A 20,373-nucleotide genomic window follows, 5' to 3' on the forward strand; every position below is an offset into this window, starting at 1 on the left:
ATTTATTCCTATCCATGTTATTATTGTTTGTTGTATATAGCGTCAGTATCTTTTAAACCTTCAATAAAGTGACAACTGAAATTAGATGTTGATCATTATCTAGTGAAAGCTAGAGAAGCGTAGCTTCTCTATAGTAAGGTGTCCACGTCTGTCACACTGCCGTAATCTAATTGAACTCCGATTTTCTGTGGTATTCGGCAACCGTGAGCCATGCCTATGGCACCCCTGATCTGGGGTTCGGTGGAGGGTCAACGGCCCTCCCCCGAGTCCTGGGGAAGGGGTCTAGTGACCCCCTCCCTACGCTTAGAATTAATGATTGAATCTGTCATGTTTATTATGGTTAACTGTATTCTTAATTCTCCCCCACCCTTTTCAGGGATGGGGGATCATTATTGCCCAAACTGACCATTGTATATGTATTATTTATGCTTTTATGTTATGATTATTTATTCCTATCCATGTTATTATTGTTTGTTGTATATAGCGTCAGTATCTTTTAAACCTTCAATAAAGTGACAACTGAAATTAGATGTTGATCATTATCTAGTGAAAGCTAGAGAAGCGTAGCTTCTCTATAGTAAGGTGTCCACGTCTGTCACACTGCCGTAATCTAATTGAACTCCGGTGTCTGCCATTTATCCTCGGCGGATACCACAACTTTGGTGACAGCTGTGTGAGATTACGGCGAACCACAAGTGTAGAGCAGACGCGCATCTGAGGCTAAGGTACTCCCAGCAGTGAATCTGGCAAAACTGACGCAAGCAACCTGAATTACCCACCCTGGACAGCAAAGTTTAACTCTGCATCCGGCAGTTGTGGAAGCGAGACAGCGAAATTCGACGAATAACCGCGAGCAGCGCTGATATCTAACGGAGAATTGAGCGCCAAAAGGGCTGAAACAGGCCTGCGGACCGGCTGAAACAAGCCAAATAAGTGTAACCAGCTGGAAATAGGCCAACTTTACTGCAAGAAATAGCAGGATCCGAACCAGTGGCGCTAGCAGGACGGGACATTCCCTGCCGCCATCAGCCGGATTTGGATCAGCGGCGCTAGCAGGACGGGACATTCCCTGCCGCCGATAGGCTGAAACATGCCACATAGCTGCAAGCTGCGAGCTAACATATGAGTGTAGTGCACCAGAACAGAGAAAAACTACGTCAACTCCGAGTATCCTGAGAAGCTACAACGCAGCCACCCATCTAGAAAACAGATATTATATCACATTTGCAGGGATTACCACCCTAGTGTGATGGCCAAACAATAGATTTATGAGCAAAGCTTGGCAAACAAATTGTTGTGTTGTGATAAATCTAAGAATAGAACAGGCTTGGATTATTGTGTATTGTGATAACAGCTAAAAATAGAACAGAGTTGGTAAACAAATCTGTTATGCAATTGTGATAAGGACAAAAATAGAAGCTAGATGTAATATAATAAAGACCCTGATATACAATCAAAACAATCTCAAGCCCACAGCACAACAACAATACACCCCTTATTCCAAGGGAAGGGGAGGGGCCCCTCTCCATTGAAGGCAAATACAATCAGGGTGATATAATAGATAAGCCTAGGATTAAGAAGAAAGGCCCTATTACACCAGCACACAGTTACCCCCCTCCCTCACAGGGGGAACGGACGGAGTTACCCCCGTCCCCTCACGCGCTTCCCCCTTCCTACCCACACTAGACTAAGTCCGTCTGTAGTGTGGGGCTAGCGATCGGACACACAGAGCGCCATTCACGGGTAGCGCAACAGAGTGCGGAAAATATCATAAATCCAACGGACGAAGCGGACCAATGAGAGAGCGAGTTGAGGGGTGAGAGCGCGTTTTCCCCGTGTGCGCGGATTTGACGGCGCGGACGCGCGTTACAAGGACAGGAGATTCCACGCACACACACACACACACTCACACCGGAGCGGAGCTACTCCATAGCATTTAACAGGGGTATTTTAGCAAATAAAGAATTGCAAGTTTCTTTCCTTCTAGCTCTAGTGTGATAAAGGAAAACCCAATCAGTTCCTGACAGCAGTTCAGACCCTCAACATCTATCTACCTCTACCAGCCTACCCTACAACCTCAACACCTAACTAGTGATAAGTACAGCTAAGTTATATCTTTGCAACTAAACTCCCAACCTAGTGATACAAACAGTGTTGGCTGTTAGGCTAGGAAGCCTCAAGTGACAAACCATTCATTTTAGTACTGTATAACTTTGTGCCCGCCGTTTCACCGTTGACCCAATGGACCAGCATCAAGCCCCAGGAGGTGACCAAGCCCCAGGATGGCTCCAGGATGACCCTCAGCCGGCCCCAGCCGAGTACCGCAAGCTGATGCTGAGCAATCTGCCGGAGTTTAGAGGGCCGCCCAAGCAATCCTGGTCGGCACATATCCGCAGACTTGAGATGTCATGGGCGGCTTACCGCGTGCCACCTCATGATTCCCTCAACCGCCGCAACGCCCTACTACTGTCATTGGTAGGGCAAGCGGCGGAAATGGCGTCCCATCTGTTTGGCGAGGCAGGCCAAGCCTTGACCTACGAACAGGTCAAGACCGAGTGTGAATTGCTATTTCGCCCTGCTTTTGAATCCCAAACGCTTAAACAAGCGTTTAGGGATTACAAGCAACACTCGACAGAACCTATACAAGCGTACATATCAACTAAGTGCGCCTTGTATAGGGACGCCTACAACCATGAGGATCTTGAGTTGTTGGTGGACGAATTAAATCGTGGAATTCGTAACGCCAATGTAAAACGCCTCATGATGAACCATGAAATTACGAGTGTACCTGAGTACACTCGTAAGGCCATGTTCACCGTGACCATGGTTACTAAGCAGCTGAAGGAAGGTGTGTGCTTAGTGGACTCGACCGACGGGCTGACTGGATCTGCCTGCATCCAGTTGCCCCAATATGACGAATCGGAGCCAATGGAGATTGGCTCCTTGGCTCCGGGTCTCCACCAGATGGGGAAGGTCGCTCCAGATGACAAGGTTCCAGGCCGCTGCTACCGCTGCCAGGGGAGAGGCCACCGAGCTCGAGACTGCCCAACGCCTGTGGAAGTTAGCCTAGAGGAGAGACGCACCCAGCCACGCCGTGACCGTTCTGCCAAGTGTGAGCGTTGCCACTATGACGGTCACACGGCGGCCGATTGTAGAGCTGACTGGGCCCAGGTAGCCAGCCGCAGGCGCACCGCCGACAAGGGTGCCCCTCCAGGGAAGCCCAGCAGAGTGGCCCATATGGAAGGGAGCGCGCCCCCAGCACCACCACAGCAAGCAGCCGCCCCCAGAGCTGCGGACCGAGCCGATGGGATGCCGCAGTTCGGGACTGTCCCAGCTAGGATCAACGTACTGGGCGGCGCGGCTGAACCCAACCGGGTTGGCCTAGGCTTCAGTCTTAACCATCTGGGGCCAGAGCTGATACAGCCCAACAACATAGCCGAGCCAGAGGTGCTGAGGCCCCAGCCTTTCAGCCTCAACATGATGGAACCTGCCCGACTGAGCCTACCCAGCAAGAGTGGAGGGGCGCTGCCCAGCGTCCCTGAGACGGTGTATGGGGAGGTCCTGGCAGCCGCCGAACGAGAGAGGCAGGAGGTGCTAGCCAGCACCTCTGCATCGATGTATGGGACGCCACCCGGCGTCGCCACCTGGGATGATGGGGGGGTGCTATCCAGCGCCTCCCACCTGGTGCCTGGGGCGACAACCGTCGCCGCCACCGAGATACCTGGATCCTGGAACGAGCCAGCCTCCAACCTGATGTCTGGGGCGACAACCGTCGCCGCCACCGAGAGACCTGAGTCCTGGAACGAGCCAGCGGTCCCAGAGGAAGGGGTGACACCCGTCACCCCCGGTCAGCCAGCGCCACCAGCCTGCAGGGAGAGCCCAGCTACATGCCATCCAGAGCCCCCTGCCAGCCAAGGGAACCCAGCTGCTCAACATCAGGATAAGTTGAATTTGTTAAATGTGTTGTATCCAAAATCTTGTAAACACCCAGCCTTGCCTGTGCCCCCTGCACCTGAGGCTGGGGAGATTGAAATTTGGGAAAATAAGGACTTGCCTGTGCCACATGCACCTGAGTTCCTAGGGCAGGGGAGGGCAGTGAGTAAGGGCGAGCCTGTGCCACATGCACTTCAGCCCCATGCCACTGGGCATGCTTTGGACAAGGGAAGGGAGCACTTAGGGCTAGGGGAGCCGACACCCAGGCAAGTGCCAGTCGCTTGCCAGTCTGTCATTGGGGAGGGTATCGGGGTGCCTCGGCCGCATACAGATAACGCTCAATGGAAACTTGTATCTAGCCAGGAGCAGCCCAGCCGTGTCCAGTCCCAAGAAGCAGCCGTGACCAGAGCTGAAGATCCCCAGCCGCGTGTACGAGGAAGATGGTTGCCTGGAAGCCTCTCCCATTGGTGGATGGTCCTGTGGGGCCTCCTGCTGGCAGCCGTGTGGCCTACAACCAGCTACGTCCTGGTGGGGTGGGACTGTGCCAACCCCACCCATGTCACGTCTTACAATAAAGAAAAGATGTGTAACATGGAGCCCCTACACCAAGAGGTGCCCCTGGGCCATGAAGTACACGTCCTGCAGCAAGTCAAGGTGAGGGAAACCACTGGGTACAGTTGTCAGCTCACCGTGTCCCAGTGGACATTCAGGTGTGGGGTATGGGGTCACCTCAAGGTGACCTCGGTCCCCACCCTCATGAGGCCAACCAAGATAGACCCAGAAGCGTGCCGAGACCTGGCCAGGAACCGAGTCTACACGTTGCCAGGCAAGACCCAGCCACTGACGTTCCAGCTGAACCACCCCCTGTTCTTCACCATCGACATGGTGGGCGCCCTCGTCAACAGCCCCGAGGGGGTGGGTTGTGAGGGGGAGGACATCCACTTTGAGGGCCAGCTATACCGCAACGAATTAGTGCTCCAGGAGCGACGGCTGCTGGTCAAGGAGGAGACCTATGTGGTGGAGGATGGACGGGTGGAGTCCCAGTCTGACCACTTGACCCTAGAGTGTCCCCATTCTGAGCTGTCCTGCATCACTGGAGAAGCAACCTACGTGTGGGACCACCTGGGGAGAGATTGCCCCTTGAGGCTGATCCGCAGCCTCCAGCCCAGCCTGGTGATGGATGCATATCTGGTTGACCATCAGGCTCAGTTTTTCATCAACATGACCAACCCCACCTCGATTGTGAACTGCGACTTCGAGGCCCATGCCACAAACAATCCAGCGCTGTTCGTGGCAGCTGACCCAGCCGCGGCTGCGCTGCCCAGAGTGTCGGCCAGGGATGTTGACGTTCCCCTTCAAGCACAGATACATGCAGGTTATATTGGGTTTACCCTGGAAACGCGCATGAAAAGCACCGCAGCAGAAGAAGTGGCGGCCAACTGCTGGAAGCTCCAGCAACTAGACCCGGCCCACCCGGTGCGTGTCCAGGGGAGCACGTTCTCGGTACTGAGGGGAGACATCCTGCTGCAGCTGACCTGCCAACGTCACAAGTACGTTGTCCGCGAACACAAGGAGTGTTGGGACAAAGTGCCAGTAGAGCCCACAGGTTTTGTAGACGCTGTGACACGGGTATACAGTGAACACGCCACCAAGATTCCCTGCTCCTCCACCTACCCCCTGACTGTGCACGCGGAGGAAGGCTGGATAGAGTTAACCCCCGCTCCCAAGAAGAGGCCACCCCCGCTGGATACGCCTAAGCAGTTGTTGACAGAACCCTTAGATGACTTCAGCTCAGGTGGCTTGTATTCGCAGGCTGAGTTGAACGACTGGCAACAACTGCTGGCGTTCCCAGCATACAAGAGTGCCATGCTGACCGGCCTATCCTATGGCTCCTGCGTTCAGCAAGGCAGCTGTTCGGCCACAGGAGACCATGGGATAGTGTCCTACAACATTGACCGACTGGCGGAGGAAGGAGAGGCAGCCCTGGATGTCTGGGCTGGATTTAGACAAGCCATCCACGAGTGGGGAGATGGCGCAGCCATACTGTGTTTGCTGTTGTTGATCCTCAAACTGCTGGGGGACCTAACCATCATCTCCCTGGCAGCCGCACAAGGAGGAGTCCGAGCAGCCCTGAATGCGATATCACAAGTGTTCCTGTACCATCCAGCTTTATATAGGAAAGCGTTGGCTAGAGCCAGGCTCAACCATGCCAAGTCCCGGGACTTTTCAGTGGACTGGGATGCCATTCCCATCGGCAGGGAAGCAGCAGAGGAAATGGTGTCTATGCAATCCACTGACAGCGGGCATGACCGCCCAGGTAGGCCAGGACCGCCCTCTGGCAGACCCCGCGGCCCCTCAGGAGGACAGGCCGCTGCTCAGACGATCAACCTGACAGCCAGTGCCCCAGCCGCTGCCAACAACAACCAGCAGGCCCCACTGCTGACTGTTCCAGCAACAACTGTGCCACCAGCAAACCTGATACCTGCCGGCGCTGACCAACGTGTCCAATCCAAGCCAGCCTCTGCCTTCTATCCCACATTGGGAGCCCACCAACCCTAAGAAGATACTCACCACTAGGATTCCATTGAATCATTATCGTTTGTATATATTTAGCCCTAAGGAGCGGGCCGAAGGCCTCAACCACTGTCGGAAGTCTGGTAGGGAAACCCCCTCCCAGCCTTCCGAGGGGAGAGTTGTGGTATTCGGCAACCGTGAGCCATGCCTATGGCACCCCTGATCTGGGGTTCGGTGGAGGGTCAACGGCCCTCCCCCGAGTCCTGGGGAAGGGGTCTAGTGACCCCCTCCCTACGCTTAGAATTAATGATTGAATCTGTCATGTTTATTATGGTTAACTGTATTCTTAATTCTCCCCCACCCTTTTCAGGGATGGGGGATCATTATTGCCCAAACTGACCATTGTATATGTATTATTTATGCTTTTATGTTATGATTATTTATTCCTATCCATGTTATTATTGTTTGTTGTATATAGCGTCAGTATCTTTTAAACCTTCAATAAAGTGACAACTGAAATTAGATGTTGATCATTATCTAGTGAAAGCTAGAGAAGCGTAGCTTCTCTATAGTAAGGTGTCCACGTCTGTCACACTGCCGTAATCTAATTGAACTCCGGTGTCTGCCATTTATCCTCGGCGGATACCACATTTCAAAACGTTTGTGGTCAATATTATCAAAATTAAATTTTCCGTCATCCTAAGGGATTTTTGAGTTTATATCTTCTAATGTCCTTCATTCTTTTTTATGATATATTGAACATTTGCTTGATTCACATTGTCGGTTTGTCAATCCATGTTTTTTTGTGCTTCGCTTCCCATGGATGTTTTCATCCTTGTTTCTTTTTTATCTAAAACTGTAAGCAATTATAAATGAAAGAAATATAAATGCGTCTAAAAATAAACTCTATTTTCAAATGAATAAAAAAACACAAGATTTCTGATTATCTTATTTGAGAGGAAAAAAAGTCTTGTCTAAATTTATTCTAATTATTCCCCTGACTATAGGTTCTTCTTTAGTAATTGAAAAGATAATAATGTAAAATTAATACCTTGCGTACAATTTAAAAAAAGATAATAATTACCAAGTATGAAACAATCTTTTTATAAATGACATTACTATCAAATATATTTACTGAATTTAAGAATAAAGATTAATTAATTAAAACACATATTGCATTTTAGTTAAGGAGGGGGTGAAAATTAACTGCAAATTACTTTGGTACTTTTTATTACAAAGTAGTGTTCAAACTTTTCAACCAACAATTTTAATCAAAAGAATTTCGTTTTAATTTACTTGGAAATGTGGATGTACATTATTTTTTCGTCAATTGTCTTATCCCTTATGATCTATAAGTTTTTTTTGGTTATTGGTTAATAATTGTCCCTTTAGATTGTATCAGTATCAGAAGCTTGGATTGCCATTGCAATTCTGCGGCTAATTGAGAATGAAAAAGCCGTCGTGGAGGGGGCCGGAGCCGTTGGACTGGCAGCTGTTCTTGCTGGTCTGCTTCCTGAACTACAGGGCAAAAAGTAAGGATGGATAGATTGATAGACATCAAAAGAAACAATGATGACAACATCCATAAGTAACGAAGCACCAAAAAAAACATGGATAAAAATACGGACAAAGAGATTTTTTGTTAAATTAGAGAATAGATCTTTTGGATACAAAATCACGAAACCTTTCTCAAGAATTTTTAATTTTTTTAATATTAATATTTTGTATGTTGACTGAAAGACTTGCGGTGAAAGTAAATTACATACTGGATGCTCAGAACAACGGAAAATTTTGTTTTGATATTATTTTCCTCAAAAAATATAAAAATTGAGACCAAAACACCAAATAAATATGGAAAAATATGAAATAGCCAAAAACCTGCTAAAAAGCAGTCTGATCGCCTTATATGCTTTTAGTTAATTCTGCTCCATTATGATGGGAATGTTGTTAAGAATTTTCAGCCTTCTTTCTTAAATAGGAGCAAAGAAAATCACGTTTCCTCCACTTCGTGCGTAACGGACGGACATTTGCAATTATAGAATAGCTTTGCTACTAAAAAGGGTAATTAGGGTAACACTTTTAAGTCTTCTATAGTTAAAGTTAGAAAGTATGTTTTTCTAGTAGCCTTGAAGGCTAAATAAGACTTTTGTTGATAAAACTGTCTACCACGCAGTTTCAACACATTGCATCACATAAAGTGTTCATTTCCACCAATTTTATAGCCTTCAACTCTCTTACATTAATTATATCTTTCTATTATTCTCTCTCTTTTATTGCTTGTGATTCTGATGACAATTTTAGGTAAAAATTTCTCCACAACCCTCTTTCCTTCCCCCCCCCCCCCTTGTTACCCACATCCCTTTAGTTACATAAAAAAAGCTTTACGCCAACTCTACGCCAACAAAATATTTCAATTTCAAATGGAATTAATTAGCTAAATCTCAGCCCCTGCTAAAATGAAACTGTAGATAACAGTAAATTAATTGGTAAAATTATGTATTTTGAAGAATTCTTTTTAAATGCAGTTGTTTAAATTGATTTATTTGCTCTCTTTTTCATGGGATATTTTATCCTTGTTTTTTTTAATTCAAAAATAAACTGAGAAAACCTAAAATTTCTTTCATTCCTAAGGTTTCAAAGTTTTTCCTTTTTCTTCATATAGTAAAACTAGTATAAAAAGTAATTTACATCAAATTACTTTATTCCTCCTAGTATGTAGTGTAGGACCCGTAACAAAGCCAACCTTTTCATAATTAGACGGACATCTTTTTTAATAGCTGAGAGAAAAAAATGTATCACTAGTTAAAATATTTTTTTTTAAAAAGGATGATTTTGTAGCAGTGGTTTAGCTAAGCTCAGGTTTGCTGGGCATGGATTATCCCTACAGGGTTAGAATCCCCGCAGGCCTTTCTTTGCCATGCACTATTTTTCTTCTCCTTCCCTTCTCTATCCAAACCTACAAACCTTTTTGAAGGTGGGGAGGGGGGGGGGGGGATAGAATATAAGAAGCCAATTGTTAGGAGGTTTTTATGGTCCATCATCTATTTTGAGGATTTTGCCAATTACTTATCCTCAAATTGAGAATTACATTTCTACAATTCATTCAAGAATCAGGGAAAGGTTTTTGTAGGATATTTGTTTTTCGATCAATATTTGTACTGTACATGCAAGTTCTAAAAAATAAGGTTTATCTGACTTTTTTTTTTGTTTCTTCTATATTCAAATATTGTATAATTGATAGTTTTTGAATTTGTATCCTAAAACTTTATGATATCTAAAGATCTTTCAATAGATATTTTACTTATTCTTAAAAGTTTAAAAAGTCTTTTTTTATTTTTGATTCTTGGTATGTTTTTAAGTTTCAATACTATTTTTCAAGAAAATATTTCATAAATATTTCCCCTCAAATTATTCCTTATAAATCTTACTGAAACCAATATATTTGTAAAATGATGACGTGTAAATCATAAAAGAAATTGAAAAAAAGTGTGAACAAAGAAAGGACGGAAATAATTTTGCCGATGAGCAATAGTCAGGAGTATAGGGATAGGATAATGGGCAATACAATTATCTTTCTCTCGTTTTTAGTGTTTATAGATCATTATTAGTAAGGAAAAAAATTATAAAAATTTTAATGTTACCTCCCTATCTTGCAAACTGCAAAAGTAATTCAATTTTAAAACGAGTGGAAAATATTTATTGGGAAAAAATTTTCATATTAACATTTTGATAATCATTTCGAAAAGTATTTTCTGGTATTCTAATTTATATTAGTCATTATACAAAACTTTACACAATAATCTTATTAGTTAGTAAGTCAAGGCTCAAAGAAGTGAAAATTTTTAACTTTTTATCACAATTAAAGCTTATTTAAAGTATCTAAACCTCATACTTTTTTGAATTGAGGAAGTTGAAAAAAAGCTATTTAATTTATTAAGATGTATTTTTAAACATAAGACTAGTTTAAATATCAAAAAAACTGAAAGTGATATTAAATTCACTGAAGTGAAAGAGTCCTTTCTTTCAAAATTATTTATTTATATAGTGGCCTCTTCAGTCTTTTGCAGTTTAGCTGGATATCAAAGTGATAATAGAAACAAGATGATTTTAAATAATAGAACTGACAAACATTTTAATAATAAAATATATTTAGGGTGGTGCTGCCTATTTGTGGAGGAAATATTGACACAACCTTGCTGGGAAGATGTCTAGAGAGAGGTCTAGCTGCTGAGGGTCGTCTGGTCACCTTCAGTGTCACTGTCAGTGACAGGTATGCTACTTAAGATATCTAAGATGTCTCTTTAAGACGTTTTATATCCTTTTAAGACATCTAAAACTTTAAGAGGAAAAGACACGTTTGGTAATTATGTTTAAATAAGCCTTGCATTTTACTTTGAACTTTTTCAAATCAAAGTTACCATTCTCACAAAAAAAATATTCTCGATTGTATTAAATATGTTGTTTAAGTCAAAACAACAAATTAAAAACTTTTCTCTTTACCTCTTAATTGCTCTTTTCATATCAAGAAAACGTTCTGGATTTAATTCAATAAATGATAAAACTGTTGTGTTCAGGCCTGGAGGTATAGCTGAGTTGACCCGCATAATTGCCAATGTTGGAGCTTCAGTCAAGGATATCGTCCACGAGAGAGCTTGGGTTAGGCAGAATACTTTCTCCGTGGGGGTAAGAGTTTCAGTTATATATTTTATTACTGAAATTTAGGGATTTTAAAAAAGCATTTGATTAGAATGGCAATAATACAAACTCCCTTTAGAGGTATTTTAAAGACAAGGGAGATTCCATCAAAGTGCTTAGTCGAGCACACATAACCCCGCCTCCAAAACGTTCAGGGTAGCCCAAAAAAATTAGAGTAATATAATTATATGTTCATGGCCCCAGAGAGCAAAATAGAAAATCTTAACTCACATCCCCTTTATTTTAATTCATTCAAAGATGGGAGGTGTCTTAAATTTTAGTTTTCATAAATCATTATTAATGTTGTTTATTTCTAAAAATAAATTTGTTAATTTTGTTTTTCAATTTGGTTCAATAAAAAAATGAAACCCCTAATTTACTGATTAATAAATTTAGTGAAATAAAAAAAATCTTTAAAAAAATTACCTAATTGATTTGGATAAACTGCAGTTTAGATGAAAATTTATGTTTTGTACTCATTGTTATAACCAGAATGAAAAGGCCAACAAATAATCTGAAATGCAGAGAGGGCACATGCCAAGGGAAAAAACGTGAAAAAAAATTTCTCCAACATATACATATGTTAGCTGCGATGTAACTGTTTATTATTGAATCTTGTGCAAAAAATACATTACTTCCATCCGTTTGGCTACAAAAACTGATTTAGTTCTTGGTTTTATTGTTTTAATATTGCGATTCCATCATTAGTTTACCGTTACCGACGGAAGAAGAATATAACTATTTTACAAGAATAAGAACGATAACACCTAAAACGATTAGGCTGTACCAGTTTGGGCGTTAGGAAGAAATCCGTACGTTTCTTACCTCTTATTATTGATTAGCTATGTTTCCTAATAACATTTAAAATTACTAATTACTACTTCGGAAGTTTTTTGAATAGTTTTTGATTATATGTAGATTTTTGTTTCTAAAAATGTCATATTTCAGCATTTTCAAACTTTTAAACTGATAATACAAAAAAGTTTATTCAAATATAACTTTTCTTACAAACTTTTTAAATTATCTTTAAAACTTTTTTATATCATTTTCTGCTAAATCTATTAAAACTAGGTCTTAAATAAAGATTTGAAAAATTAACATAAACGTATTCGACAAAATTTAAGGATTGTTTTTTCAACAATAGCACAAGCTGTATTTATTAATTCATGTTTTTTTCTTGGGATTAACATAATTTCTAATTTGATTAAATTAAGTTATTATGTTATTTTACTAAATTGAAATATCAATTGGATGGTGCAATATATCGTATGAAAAGGTTTACAAAAATTATAAATTAAACCTAAAGTAATATTCCTCTTTTAAAGATTTTCTTCAAATTTCAACAATCATTTTAGTAGCCAAAGACAGAGCATTGAAATCTAGCAAGGACGAACCTATAAAAAAATGGACTGTTAATAATTGCTACTCTCAAACACTTTTTGTTGCATAATTTGCCATAAAAATTTTAGAAAAAACTTCTTCATATATTAACATTGCATCTGAATTTTTGAATTTTCTTTTACAATATAAAGATAATATTACTTACTTTCAAACCTAAAATTTTTTTTTTCTTCAATAAAGTAAAATCCCCAATTAAAAAAAATTTATAAAAAAAATCCCCATTAAATTTTACGTTTCATGACTTTTCGCACCTAAGTAAGATTTGTTGTCTTATTTTATTAAAAATAATTTCCAAACGTTCTAATCGGTTTGTAAATTGTGCAAGAAAGGAAAATATTACAAAAAAAAGCATAAGTTTTATGAAAACTAATCCTGTTAAAACATATTTTTAGGTGAGAATTTTGGCAGAGACCAGAAACAGAAAACACAGCAGAGAAATGTTCAAATTATTGAAAGAAAACTATGAGGTAAAAGTTTAGAATATTAACTAGATCTATTCATAATAAGCAAGCAAAGCTGTTCTACAAATCATTTGTTCTTTTTATTTTTGTTTACATTGATAGTTAGACATTCTCTAAAAGTGCACGTGCTCGTCAGTCCTTCTGTCTGTAATGCAGGAGTGGCCCCATTTTTTCCAATCAGGTTTTTTTTGTGTTTTTATAAAAATTTTGGGGGTTCCTACGTAACCCTAAAGATTCATGTATCCTCCTTTTAAATTTGTTTCAGTTTCCTATTATCAATTTTTGTTTTATTATCATTCTTGAATTGATTAAACATAAATATTTCCACGAAAACTTTGAATTAACAGGATTTAATTATTTTTTTTGTAAACCTTTCTTTTGTCTTGAGCATGAATAAATTTAAGAAAGTAAATTTATTTGAATGAAACATATTTTTTGATACAGAAAAAAACTTTGATTTAATTAAGATCATGGAATATTATACGGGTACCCAAAGTCTAATAGACATGCTCTCTCGTTCGTTAGCTTAAAAACTTTGGGTTCTTTTCTAAAATCTCGATTGGTTGGTTTAAATTAACTGTATCCAATCTTTCGACCAATAATCGTAATCTACTTAAGGGGTATTTTTTATCATCATTTGGGATGCGTATAAATTTATCACCCGTTGTTCTATCCCCCAAGATATCTGATCAGATATATTTTCTACATCAGATTAAGGTATAAACAACAAGTTAAGACAAGTTGAGATTGGATTTCAACTAGCGGATTTTCTTTATTAGAATGGGTTGGCAAGTGAAAGAAAAAAGGCCAAACCATTCTCCGGGAGGTATGTGAAGCCTCTCTAAAAACAGTTCTGTATTTTGCGAGATCATAATGGACTTGCCCAAAAACTTTACTACTTTATACAATAGGATAAAATTTTGAAGGAAAAAAATGAGATTTGACCTTAATAATTCTAGGAAGTAACAGTACTCGGATTTTATGAGTCCCCACAGGATTATGTCTCTGGTAATCTTAACAGGTATGCTTTTAACAATTGGATTATGTTTCCACAAAATAAAGTTTTCAAGAAAAATAGGTTTTCATTGTTTTTCAATGTTATTAAGAGATTTTATTGTTTAAGAAAAGAAAAAAATATTGAACTTTTGTAGAAAAAAAATTTGGAACATTTTTTTCTGTCAAAAAAATAGATGCGATAATTTTTATAAATTTACAGAAAAAATCTTTAAACTGCAGATCATTGGAAACATTGAAAAAATAAATCTTCTTCTTTAGCAGATTACGCTTCCCTAATGGCCAAATTTGTTTTTGTTATTAATTATTGTGAATCAAATGCTTTAGTTAAGTCAAAGGCACAGTATTACACAAATATGTCACTTATTAATCAAATTTGGGTATTGTATGTATTAGACCTTAGTAAGCCCTAAATGTGAAAACTAAAAACTATGAAAATTAAAAACCTTTCATTGCAAAACTTCAATTTTTAATTACTAATATATTTGATGACCTTCCCAATGAAAAGCTACTTTGTAAAGGAGAATAATATCGGTTCGGCGGTTAGCGTAATCCTTCGGTACAGACAGACACACATAGCCATCCTGTTATTTTTATATAAGGATTGATTTTGTAGTTGTACCTCTCTCCTTTTTCTTACGGAGGAGGGTAGAAAATGCTTGGAAAGTATTTATCAGAAACTTTTTATGGAGGGTTTGTAATGTTTTACTGCAAAAAATCCATGCTTGTTTGATATCTGTAAATCTGGAAAATTACGCAGACATTTGTTCAGAAACTGCTTGTGTACACACCTATCAAATGTTCAAAATCAAAATGTTATTGCTTAGTAAATGTGCTTACCAAACTTGTCTAATTCTATCTTTGATGTGTTTTTAAATATATTTTATATTTATTATATACCGTTAGACTGGGTACATAATTATACAAAACATTAGCATAAGTAAACTAATTATTATTTTACAAGAATGATAATATCCATATAAGAGAGTATCCAATATCAGACGTTAGAACAAGCGAACATAACACTTGAAGAGTCTTAAACTAATATGCAGAATATTAATTTACTTATAAGTTCGCTTATAATACTAAACCTGGTTGTCAAAAAACGTTTAAAAAGCAACAAATATTAAATGGACTTTCTGCCAACAATGCAATGATATAGTGGTTCGCTGTCTTAATTATACCTTACTCTTAAAGGTATCATCATGCCAAGTTTGAAACCGATAGGACAATTCTAACAGGCCTAAGTTAACGACAAGAGCTATCCGTTACGGACGCTTTTAATAAACCTGTTTTGATCTAGAAACCTAAATGTGAAAAGATTTTCCTCAGTTAATTAACAAGGATGACAAAATCCATAAAAGCAAAGCTCTGAAATGGAAGGACAAACTAACACTAACACTTCTAGAGTGTCAGAACTGAATAAGCAAAACAAAATTGTAAGAAAATTTGTTGCAAAATTGATTAAATACATGATACTGTTTAAGGACATACTTACATATTTAGGACTTGATTATAGAGATGCTTCGTTTATAAGATTGTACCTTACATAACATAACATTTATTTAAATTTAGCATGGTTAAATACATTTAATAAAAATATAAATTATTAATTGTAATACAAGTAAGGAATCACAAAGTCAACTAGGACCGTACAAATGCGTAATCCCTAATTTGTTCATAAGATTTTGTTAATATTGGAGATGTAGATATTTGTTGGTTAAGGATTTTAGATAATATTTTCTTTACAAAAATATATTTCTTTAAAAAAATATAGGCGCTAATTAGATCAATATTACTCATTTTTACAAGGACGACATTTTCTTTTGGTGCATTTAAAACTATAATAGCATTTTAATTGTTGTAATAGGAATCAGTATTCAACAAATCAGATAAATCGGATAATTTTAACATACAAAAATTTGTTGTCAAAAAAATCAGTATTTTTTAAATAGACGTACGGACTTTCTGGTAACAATTATAGAGTTGCTACGCTTTCTAAGTCGTACCTAACTGTTACACGAATCATCATGCAAAGTTTGAAACCGATAGGACAATTCTAACCTGTTTAAATTAACAATAACAGCTAACCGTTATGGACGGACGGGTGTCCCTTGTTAGAAAAGCCTCGTTTTTAAAAACAATGACAATTGAAACCAATAGTAGCATACTTTATACACCTAGCATTTACTCGAATAAATTGTTTTAATTTCTCCTTTATAAGGGATGTTACAGGGTAGTTTTGTTACTTATAGAAATAATAAATGTACAGGTATAGATGTATGTATAATTCAGACATATACCTAGCCCAAAGTATTAAAGACTCTTTTCGTTTGCTAGAAAATTGCTTTCTGTTCTTTTTTTTATAGGGACTTGGCTGTGTTTATATGCCCGACGGTATCAGCTGATTTGAAAAACCAATTACAAAATTGGGACAGGGTCCCCGCCCTTTAGACAGAGTTACATATAGCTAATGCCTTCTGTATTCTATTACTTTAATTTAGAAATAAGACTAACAAAAATTTGACAATAAGAAATTTTAAAAATGTATTTAAGATTCATTAAATAGTTGAAATTCTATTTGGAATTATTTTTCAAATAAAAAGTTGTATTAAAAATGCGCAACGTATCAGAGAAATGTTAATGATTTTTAAACACTCTAATGTACCTCGGAATGTATAAAAATGATATATGACACATAATATATAATTAATATAATCAAAGTGTCTCAACAAATATCTTTTATAAGAATTATGTTTCATAACCGAAAATACACAACAAGTTATATAACTTTTATTAGATTTAATCTTTATAATATTAGTATTAACCCAAAAACTAATTAACCAGAAAGGAAATATTGGAAGCATTGGGGTGCACAGGGGGGTGATGCACGAAGTTGACCCGAAATTTTGACACCCTAGACAAAACTGAAATGAAGAGGGTTGTAGGCTGGTGTGAGCTATAGGGAGTGAAATACAGAATCAATAGGGTTGGATACACCCATCTACTCGCCTCTGATTATAGATAAAAACAGAAATGTTTTAAACCAATCTTTATAATCGTTATTCATGTTATATATTTCTGCATTTCTTTGGTTTATTTAGCAATTAGTGGTCGTATCTAACAAAATGTAATGAAATGTAATTGATCTAGCTTTTAATGATTGTGTTAAAACGCTAAACCTTTTAATGATCTAAAAAAATCAAATCAAGACGTACTATATTTAAAAAAAAACCTTTTATCCTATTAATTTCAATAGAAATTAATTACATAAATAAATAATTATATATTTTTAGTGAGAAGTTTGATAATATTGATGATGAAAATCCTTTTGAGGGAAAGATGAACAGACAGTATAATCAGGTTAATTTTGTTATCTTTATACTCCACTACAGGCCTCTAGGGGAAGGAGTGGGGGGGGGGGGGACAGTCGACCCATAATTTCAATTTTAGTTTTAAAGAGAAGCAGAAAAGTCAATTCATTCAAAAACGCAGATTATCTTGTATCTAAATTTGATATAATTCTTTCTTATAGGATCTTCAATCTGATGAGAGTAGCCATGAGGAGGAAGAAGGGGAAGGAGAGGGGGACAGTACTGATAGTGGTACATCCACCCTTGCCCTTGCCACCCCTGACCTCAAGGGGGCCAGTGTAAGTATCTATCTATATGGGAGCGGGATAATACTGATAGTGGTACATCCACCCTTGCCCTTGCCACCCCTGACCTCAAGGGGGCCAGTGTAAGTATCTATCTATATGGGAGCGGGATAATACTGATAGTGGTACATCCACCCTTGCCCTTGCCACCCCTGACCTCAAGGGGGCCAGTGTAAGTATCTATCTATATGGGAGCGGTATAATACTGATAGTGGTACATCCACCCTTGCCCTTGCCACCCCTGACCTCAAGGGGGCCAGTGTAAGTATCTATCTATATGGGAGCGGGATAATACTGATAGTGGTACATCCACCCTTGCCCTTGCCACCCCTGACCTCAAGGGGGCCAGTGTAAGTATCTATCTATATGGGAGCGGGATAATACTGATAGTGGTACATCCACCCTTGCCCTTGCCACCCCTGACCTCAAGGGGGCCAGTGTAAGTATATATCTATATGGGAGCGGGATAATACTGATAGTGGTACATCCACCCTTGCCCTTGCCACCCCTGACCTCAAGGGGGCCAGTGTAAGTATCTATCTATATGGGAGCGGTATAATACTGATAGTGGTACATCCACCCTTGCCCTTGCCACCCCTGACCTCAAGGGGGCCAGTGTAAGTATATATCTATATGGGAGCGGGATAATACTGATAGTGGTACATTCACCCTTGCCCTTGCCACCCCAGACCTCAAGGGGGCCAGTGTAAGTATCTATTTATAGGTTGAAGGGGAGAGGGGCCAGTACTGACAGTGGTACATCCACCCTTGCCCTTGCAACCCCTGACCTCAAGGGGGCCAGTGTAAGTATCTATCTATATGGAAGCGGAATAATACTGATAGTGGTACAGCCACTCTTGCCCTTGCCACCCCAGACCTCAAGGGGGCCAGTGTAAGTATCTATCTATATGGGAGCGGGATAATACTGAGAGGAGTTTTTAAATAGTTTATTTCAAGAATACACGGCCCCCCCCAAAAAAAAAGAGTATGGGGGCCCCCCATACTCTTTTTCATTCCCTACTCCCCCACCTCTCTTTATAAAGGCAGACGATAGGGAAATGGAAGAGAGAGGTGGGGACAAGGAGAAAAGGATATGAACAGGGAGAAAAGAGAATGTTTCATAGAATAGTTGCCAACTAAAAATGAAAATAAGTAGGCATTTTTCTAATATTTTTTAAAAAATCTACTTTCTAATTCTTCTGGTTTTCTTTTTCTATTATATTTTACAAGTAATATTTTAATACCACATCCTTTTACATTATTGGAAAAATATACTTTTTTTACTCTTAGTTGGCAACTGTTGTATGCTTTTCCCTTTTCTCCCTGTTCATTTCCTTTGCTCCTTTTCCCCACCTCCCTCCTCGATTTCCCTATCGTCTGCCTTTAAAAAGAGAGGTGGGAGAGAGAGGGAGTGAAAAAGAGTATGGGGGAGGGGGCGTGTATTCTCGAAATAAACTATTTAAAAACTCCTCTCTGATAGTGGTACAGCCACTCTTGCCCTTGCCACCCCTGACCTCAAGGTGGCCAGTGTAAGTATCTATCAATAGGAAAGGGGGATAGTTCTAATAGTAATACATCAACCCTTGCCCTTGCCACCCCTTACCTCAAGTATCTATCTATAGGAAAGGGGGATTGTTCTGATAGTGGTACATCCACCCTTGCCCTTGCCCCCCCCCCCTTTATTTTGCCATGGGGGTGACTCTATTTTATAATTATATATTTCTATTGATAGGTTGAAGAATTGAAGAAACTCTTGTCTAAAGCTGATATCTCTAGGCTCATGGAATCTTCTGCTGCTAAAAACTAATTAACAAGCTCAAATCCTTTGCCTTTTATCTTTCCTTGTTTAATATGTAATTTACATAGAAGAGTGACAGGGATATTGCATCTTAAGAAAACCTTTTTGCCTTCAAATTTTCAAAAATGATTTGTATTGAAAAATCATTGTTGTACTGAAAGCCCTGTGTTATAAGATATTTTTTACAGGCAGAAAAAATGGAGGCACTCTTGTTTTTCTACACCGTTTAAATTTCTTGTAATTAAGTCACTCTTGATAAATAATCAGTATTTTAATTTTTATAATTCTATGAGATACAAGGGTAGTGCAATGGGCAATAAATTGATCTTCCCTTAATTCTTAAGCAAAGATATTAAATCTTTAAATTTTGGAGAAAAGGAAGTGTTGTAGATTATGAAGCCGCTATTGCCATCTTTGATTATTCCCAATTTTTTTTCTGATTTATTTTATAATATTTTAATGTTGTTTTATAAATAACACATACTTTATTGAAAACATTCCATAAAGCAAATATCTAAAATTTTTAATGTAATTATATTGAATTGAATAAACTATATAATATAGATTAAGAAAAATTAAATGATATTAATAAAAGTGTATAAAATTTTCATGTCTTAAAAATGTGCTTTACTTTCTTTGGCGGTTATTTATACAAAATGCCCGTTTGTCAGCTACGTTTAAGGGGAACCGTGATTTTTCTCGGCTACTAATTATGATAGACGACTGGATTCCCCCTAAACCAAAGAGCATCCAATAAAGAATTGACTTGTTCCGTCAGTCTGTCGGTAATATTTTGGTGGTTATGATCTCTGAGCTATACAATTTATCACATCCAATTGCCTTTTATGCTTAGTTTTACATCCATTTGCTGTCCTGGTCTTATTTTTACATACTTGTTT

The 20,373-nt window shown here is 39.1% G+C and overlaps 1 protein-coding gene across 1 annotated transcript in view; it reads left to right on the forward strand.

Moving 5' to 3' along the window:
* The window catches only part of LOC145313582 (L-threonine ammonia-lyase-like), a 48,649-nt gene extending 28,569 nt beyond the window's left edge, over positions 1–20,080 (forward strand). The window contains exons 15-22 of the mRNA XM_080153045.1: positions 7,840–7,979; positions 10,601–10,717; positions 11,022–11,130; positions 12,936–13,010; positions 13,964–14,025; positions 17,315–17,381; positions 17,554–17,670; positions 19,409–20,080. Of these exons, the coding sequence (XP_080009171.1) occupies positions 7,840–7,979; positions 10,601–10,717; positions 11,022–11,130; positions 12,936–13,010; positions 13,964–14,025; positions 17,315–17,381; positions 17,554–17,670; positions 19,409–19,483 (762 nt within the window). The 3' untranslated portion in view covers positions 19,484–20,080. The remainder of the gene's footprint in view (positions 1–7,839; positions 7,980–10,600; positions 10,718–11,021; positions 11,131–12,935; positions 13,011–13,963; positions 14,026–17,314; positions 17,382–17,553; positions 17,671–19,408) is intronic.
* Positions 20,081–20,373: the final 293 nt, after the last annotated feature.

Source organism: Acartia tonsa, chromosome 3 (genome assembly GCF_053477335.1).
Source record: "Acartia tonsa isolate MP-2025a chromosome 3, ASM5347733v1, whole genome shotgun sequence".
NCBI classification, from domain to species: Eukaryota; Metazoa; Arthropoda; class Copepoda; order Calanoida; family Acartiidae; genus Acartia; species Acartia tonsa.